This window comes from Sinocyclocheilus rhinocerous, unplaced genomic scaffold, assembly GCF_001515625.1.
Source record: "Sinocyclocheilus rhinocerous isolate Xijiao unplaced genomic scaffold, SAMN03320098_v1.1 scaffold4576, whole genome shotgun sequence".
In the NCBI taxonomy this organism is placed as follows: domain Eukaryota; kingdom Metazoa; phylum Chordata; class Actinopteri; order Cypriniformes; family Cyprinidae; genus Sinocyclocheilus; species Sinocyclocheilus rhinocerous.
In genome coordinates, this window is record NW_015634218.1 from 4,220 (window position 1) to 11,994 (window position 7,775).

A 7,775-nucleotide genomic window follows, 5' to 3' on the forward strand; every position below is an offset into this window, starting at 1 on the left:
TGCAGAAAACCCGGAAGAGAATTATCATTTTAGAGCCAGGGTTTCGCTTTCAATTCTTTCATGGTTTTTAACCTCACACATAAAAAACATAACCTTTGATTTTCATTCATGTGCTGTAACTAAAAGAGATAATGGCTCAGTTCACATGCTGCTTGAACTGTGGCTCTAGAGTCACCAAACTGTGGGTGTATTTAGTGTTTGAACTTTTTGACACAATTTTTAAGCTGACACTTTGTTTTATACTAAGTATTGCTTTGTTCCGCAATGTATTTTCACTGTATGGCATGTGACTTGTCGGACATAGCAAAAGTAGGCTTTGTTTTTGCGAAAGGTCAGTTGTCATTTGTGGACAACTTATTTACAGATGAGGGGAAACCAAAGAGTGTTTAGCACCTGCAGGAAAAGCAAGGAATCATTTATTGAAATTGTTCTAAAAAATATTTTTTTAAAATGTAAATGAATGCATTACAAGTTTTTTATTACATGTTGAATAACTGACTGTACGTTTTACTTCCAGTTTTCCAGCCGCTTTAGTACATTTCTCAGATCACAGCTGAAATTCTCAAAACTATGTTTAACCTTCACATCATCTAGCCACTTGTTTGTGAATATTGATGGTTGAGTTAGATTAGAAGTTTTGTTTTTGTTCTTAGTAAGATTAGTTATGTTTTATTTCTTTCTTTGTTTTGGCATGGTCTCGTTCTTCTCTCTTTTCCCCGTTTATTTTGTGAACCGTTTTGCTTGGTTATGAAGTGTATATAATTTGTAAATTTATGTAAGTAATATCCTGGGCTAACTTTTGTCACTGTAATAAACAGACACTTTGCCGAATTCAGAATGTTATGCGTGTGATCGTTTTCCAGTACACGTCCCGTGTTTTGATGTTGCACCCCCTTATTTCCCCTAGATTTAAAAGGGTTTGTAACAGCCGTCAATAAAAAAGTTCACAGATTATGTAAAATTCAATGGAGGTTGACCAATCTTTGAACTATGTTCTTATCTGCATGTTTCATCCATGAGAATGCAAAGTTGGAGAACAAGCTTTTGGGGATTTAGAGAACCAGAAGCAAGCTGACTGAGCAAGCTCAACTTTAGCTGCATTGTGAGATTATTTTCTTTTAATATGCCTGGAGGTGAAAAATAATACAGAAATTGTCAAATTCACTTGATTACTTGATCTAATTAATTTAAATTACAATTAGGTGCAAATTAGTCGTGTTGTATATAGGCATGAAAACAGTCCAGTACTTATAAGTCAAACTTATGTTTATGTTGAAATGATAAACAGATTTCTGTGCTACCCCAGACTGGTTTCTGGCCCCTGCCTGGCCAGAAGAATTCCCTTTTAGTGCATTAACGCAGAGGTCCCCAACCACTGGGTCACAACCCAGTACCGGGCCGTGGAAGCATTGCTACTGGGTCGCAAGAATGTTCTGGAAATGTGTAAACATCTATAACACCAACCATAACTAATAAGACTTGACTAATCTTATCATGATGCAATACAAATTCAGATGCTGACAGTTACACTTCATTATAGCAGATGATTGATGGATATTAGACGGAAGAGATCAAGATTCCATGTAACTCATTTGTATGCTCACACAAATTTCAAGAGAAAAGTCATTTGTGTGATAACGTGTTCATACAGATCAGGGGTTCCCAACCACATTCCTGGAGCCACCTACACAGCATGTTTTCAATGTCTCCTTAATCAAACACACCTGATTGCGATCATCAGCTCATTAGACTCTAGGAACGTGGATGGGAACTACCCGTATCCTGAAGACCTTGATTAGCTTGTTCGGGTGTGTTTGATTAGGTTTGGAGCTAAACTCTGCAGGGACACCGGCCCTATAGGATCAGCGTTCCCCACCCCTGGTTTAAGCAGAGCGCTCTAAACACCAATATATCTAAATCCTTCTTATTCTCAGCCTCCTAATCACAAATATCTTCCTACAGAAATCAAATGAAATGTGAAAATGAAGGGTACACTAAGACAATCATGTGATCACTGGCATTTAATGTGTGTACAGAAGAATCAGCCTTTCAGCTGATAAACCGCAATGTACCACGATGGCAAACAAGAAATAATTTAGCAACATATTTACATGGCAACACAACAAGAGTTCATTCACAGTTCCAGCAGAAACAAACATAACATGCAGTGCAGCTGTACATGTGTGTTTCACTCTGACATCCTCAAGGGAAGGAAAAGGCTTTTCTCTTCAACAAAAACAGTGGCCTGTTTAAAGCTGAATTCATATACAGACAGGCAAAACTGATGCTAGATAAATAATACTCTCAACAAAGACTAGTAATCACTATCAAGAGTCAGTTCACTGTGTGAAGCGATATTATCATCCTCAGATGAGTGTTTTACAGAAATCTGTTCACTGTAAAGGGATAGTTCATCCCAAAACGAACATTTTATCATTATTTACTCACACTCATGTTGTTTCAAATCTTTATTTTTTATATTTACAACACTAAATAAGACATTTTTAAGAATGTTTATGCAATTTTTTCCATGTTACAGGTCATTGTGACCCACTATCAAACTCAAAAAATTGTGTAATATTTCAGGTAGAAGTATATGCAAAACTGTATTCTGAAGTCATATGATTTGCATGACATAAATGGAGTACTTTTATGTTTTTCAAATCAATTTTTGGGGCTTTCATTGTCGTTGTATGGAAAAAGTTGCATGAAGATGCTCTCAAATTTTTCCTTTTGTGTTCCACAGACAAATACATCATCAAACAGGTTCAAACGACATGAGAGGGAGTGAATAATGACAAATTTCATTCTGGAGTGAATGATTCCTCTAATTCTGCTTGGTGTCAGGTTTCTGAAGCTGATCTGAATGTGTGAGATATGTTGTGTGTGGATTGTGTGTTCAGTATTACAGACTGACAGTCGTTTCTCCTTCAGTGACAGACGCACAGCAGCTCTATAAGAGTTCAACTTCATTCAAAGACAAATGTGCTTAAAACACACACACATTATACGCAAACTTCATCACAACCATCAGTCCTGCACAGAACGAAATATGAGAAATAAATGACAGAAAACTACAGTGCTGTTCTTTCACTCGATTTGAATGAGCATCTCAAAACAACTAAACGCTAAACCAGCATTGTTCACTGTGGTCAGATGTTTCACATTCACAGCTGAACTGATAAAAACAGACTTCATATATATATACAGTGCCGTGAAAAGGTTTTTGCCCCCTTCCTGTTTTTTGTTTTTTTTTGCATATTTGTCACACTTAAAAGATTCAGATCATCAAACTAATTTTAATATTACACAAAGATAACCCGAGTAAATACAAAATGCAGTTTTGAAATAATGATTTCATTTATTAAGGGTAAAAAGCTGTCCTAACCTGCCTGGCCCTACGTGAAAAAGTAATTGCCCCCTAAATCTAATAACTGGTTGTGCCACCCTTTGCAGCAACAACTGCAATCAAGCGTTTGCGATAAATGGCAATGCGTCTTTCACAGGAATTTTGGCCCACTCTTCTTTGCAGAATTGTTTTCATTCAGCCACATTGGAGGGTTTTCGAGCATGAATGGACTGGGTAAGGTCATGCCACAGCATCTCAATAGGATTTAAGTCTGGACTTTGACTTGGACATTCCAAAACCTTAATTTTGTTTTTCTTGAGCCATTCAAAGGTGGACTTGCTGGTGTGTTTTTTGGCCATTCCAAAACCTTAATTTTGTTTTTCTTGAGCCATTCAGAGGTGGACTTGCTGGTGTGTTTGGGATCATTGTACTGCTGCATAACCCAAGTGCGCTTGAGCTTGAGCTCACAAACTGACGGCTGGATATTCTCCTTCAGGATTTTCTGATAGAGTGCAGAATTCATGGTTGCATCAATTATAGCAAGTCATCCAGGTCCTGAAGCTGCAGAGCAGCCCCAGACCATCACACTACCACCACCATGTTTGACTTTTGCTATGATGTTCTTTAATGAAATACTGTGTTGGTTTTACGCCAGATGTAACGAGACACACAACTTCCAAAAAGTTCAACTTTTGTCTCATCAGTCCACAGAATATTTGCCCAAAAGTCTTGGGGATAATCAAGTCATTTTTTGGCAAATGTGAGACGAGCCTTTGTGTTGTTTTCGGTCAGCAGTGGCTTTTGCCTTGGAACTCTCCCATGGATGGCGTTTTTGTCCAGTCTCTTTCTTATTGTTGAATCATGAACACTAACCTTAATTAAGGCGAGTGAGGGCTGCAGTTGTTTAGATGTTGTTCTGGGTTGTTTTATGACCTCCTGGATGAGTCGTCGTTGTGCTCTTGGAGTAATTTTGGTTGGCCGGCCACTCCTGGGAAGGTTCATCACTGTTCCAAGTTTTCTCCATTTGTGGATAATGGCTCTGACCGTGGTTCGCTGGAGTCCCAAAGCCTTAGAAATGTCTTTATATCACTTTCCAGACTGATACATGTCAGCTATTTTGTTTCTCATCTGTTCTTGAGTTTCTTTAGATCGTGGCATGATGTGTTGCTCTTTAAGCATGCTTCACTTTGTCAGACAGCTTCTATTGAAGTGATTTCTTGATTCAACAGGTCTGGCAGTACTCAGGTCTGGGTGTGGCTAGTGAAATTTAACTCAGCTTTCTAAAATAATGTGGTTAATCACAGTTCTTTCATGATTTAACAGTAGCGGGCAATTCATTTTTCACGTAGGGCCAGGTAAGTTTGGACAGTTTTTTCCCCCTTTAAAAATTAAATCATCATTTTAAAACTGCATTTTGTATTTACTTGCATTATCTTTGTGTAATATTAAAATTTGTTTGATGATCTGAATCTTTTAAGCGTGACAAATATGCAAAAAAAAAAAAAAGAGGAAGGGGCGCAAAAACCTTTTCACGCCACTGTATATACACACGTATATATATTCAAAATCATTACTCTTTCAGTTCCACATGTCATTGCATATATTCAAGCATTCGGCAGCATTGATGTGTGCAACAACAGGATAAATCTCATAAATATATATCCAGGTCACATTTCACACCAAAGATAAACAAAAAGGAATTATGTTTTGCATAACAAAAATTGAACCCATTCTTATCTTTTTTTTTTTTTAAAGCTTGTGACATTATTTTCAAATACATTTTAAGCACAGTTTAATTGTATAAAAATATTAAAAGTGCATTAATAAAAAACAAAACAATCATGCATAAATGAAAGAAAGTTCAATAAATATGACTATGAAATATAAATATTGAAAATTTAAATAATGTGATTTTGTTTGTATTACAGTAATGAGAATTTAAGGGTTAAATGTGCTTAATTGTCACGAAAATAATGTCAAAACACGGACAATCTTAAAAACAGGCTTAATTTTCTTTAAGCAAAATATTATTAAACTCATTTCGTTCTATTCATTTTGGGGTCAGATATGACCCGGACAAGTTTTTGACCGGTTTTGTGAGATTCGCCCGGTAATTTAGCGTGAATGTTTAGGATTTCGGAGATATCAAAAAAGTTCATCAAAAAAAGCAGTTCTTGTTTTTGTGAGATGGGCTGAATGGAAAATAAGCTTGTGTTTTAAAAATGGTATTGTCTCATTAATGTACAAGGAACCCTATCAGATGTGACAAACAAAAATCTTTTGCTTTTGTACAACATATTTCCGCTGTTTAAGTTGTGAGCTGTGAGCAAAACCTTCATTTGACAGGAAAGGCCTAATAATTTGTTAATACTTAAAGCCCAAAACAAGCTTTCACGAGTATAAAATGAGTAAAACAGAAAGTGTATTCAGAATCCCTGATGTCAGCAAGTCACACTCACAGCATCATCACATCATAACATTAACCAGAAGTAAAAATCACTGTGCTGAAAGCAGATATGATTAGTCTGTAACTAAACGGCTCTTAACCAGCGAGTATCATTAGCTGGGTTAGGTCTTCATCTTTTTTCCTGATCCAGCTGTGGTTTGTTTGTTACGGCTCTTTGTAGGAGCAAATGTCTGTTAGTTTGGCTTTTTATTCTTATGCTACAGGCGGCATGATTTCTCTTTCACACTGAAACTCACTTATATCACCACAAAAACACCCATCTCGAGCTTCTGTTTAATTTAATTCCCATAATGTACTTCACTGAAGCCACACAAACACCTTGAGATCCAAAAGTCTCCACTGAGAAGACATGATGGAGCTGGAACGGGCCAGATTTACCTCCCTTCCATACCCTTTACTAGACTGACCAGAACTAGTGTGCAAACCTCCACGTCCGGCTCTGTAACAGACATCCTGATGTTAGATGTGTCCGTGAGGCTCACGGAGGGCCAGTGGATCAGAGCGAGTCCTTTGGCTCAGTGGACTCTTCAGTATTGAAGGGTTTTGGCTCTTTTTTCATCCTTTTGCTGAACCAAACACGTTCTTCTCGATCTCTGTAGGCCTTACAAATGTCTTCAGGCAAGAGTTACACAAGTCCGTTTACTCAAACGACATGAGATTCGCTGGTATCTACAAGAGCGGAAAGAGCGTTATGCATTTATAGTTTAGTTGTTCTCAGTAGCTGAACAATGCCACAACTTGCTGCATTACAACAGAACTCATTCAGAATTTTGAGTCATAAGTATTTTTTCACAATATTAAATACATATCAGTTAATATAAATATATACACTAACATTCAGTATAACATTAAGATTTTTGTCTCTTCTGCTCACTAAGGCTGCATTTATCTGATCAAAAATACCGTAAAAAAACAGCAATATTTTGAAATATTATTACAATTTAAAATAACTGGTTTCTATGTGAATATATTGTAAAATGTAATTTATTCCTGTGATCAAAGCTGAATTTTCAGCATCATTACTCCAGTCTTCAGTGTCACATGGTCCTTCAGAAATCATTGTAATATGCTGACTTGCTGCTCAAGAAACATTTCTGATTATTATCAATGTTGAAAACAGTTGTGCTGCTTCATATTTTTGTGGAATCTTTGATAAATAAAAAGTTAAAAAGAACAGCATTTATTTGAAATAGAAATCTTTTGTAACATTATTAATGTTTTTACTGTTACTTTTGATCATTTTAATGCATCCTCGCTGAACAAAAGCATTAATTTATTTTTTAAAAAGCAAAACAAAACAAAAAAATCTTACTGACTCCGAACTTTCGAACAATGGTGTACTTATATTGTGCACATACATATAAGTATATAAATTAAATATATAAATATATAAAAAACATATTTAAACATTACAATTAAAAAATTAAACCATAATATTAAAACTAATATTAAATTTACCCCAAGTGTTCATAATGTGATACCGTTTTTGCATTGATTCCAGACTTACAAGCTTTATTCATTTGTTATGAATACCAGTAATTTGATTTCTGAATCCGTTGAATTTGTGTCCATATCAATTTTATTTGTTTAACTTTATCTATCTATCTATCTATCTATCTATCTATCTATCTATCTCAAGCTAAATGCATGGAAATGAGTGGATCAGTGGTTGTTGATACCTGAGGTCTTCTTCTCCGACAGGCCTCCTCCAGGTGTTTGTGCCACATGATCGCAGTGAACCGATCGCTAGTCTGAAACTTGTAAACATTCCCTGAGAAACACAGAGATTCTGCTCCAGTTATGTGGATAAAATCATTTCACAATGAATACATTTGTCATATAAAAGCACTAAAAGAAACCCTGTGTGAATCATATTTACCTTTGTCAGGATGGTTGAGCTGAAAGATGTTGGGTTGAGCTGGATCATCCGGCAGCACCACCATCCAGCCCAGAACACAC

The 7,775-nt window shown here is 36.2% G+C and overlaps 1 protein-coding gene across 1 annotated transcript in view; it reads right to left on the minus strand.

Moving 5' to 3' along the window:
- Window positions 1-5,397: 5,397 nt before the first annotated feature.
- The window catches only part of LOC107745450 (ras-specific guanine nucleotide-releasing factor RalGPS1-like), a gene marked incomplete at its 5' end in the record, with an annotated part of 111,928 nt that continues 109,550 nt past the window's right edge, over window positions 5,398-7,775 (minus strand). Inside the window, 3 exons of the mRNA XM_016559322.1 lie at window positions 5,398-6,485; window positions 7,496-7,587; window positions 7,696-7,771. Coding sequence (XP_016414808.1) covers window positions 6,456-6,485; window positions 7,496-7,587; window positions 7,696-7,771 — 198 coding nt within the window. The remainder of the gene's footprint in view (window positions 6,486-7,495; window positions 7,588-7,695; window positions 7,772-7,775) is intronic.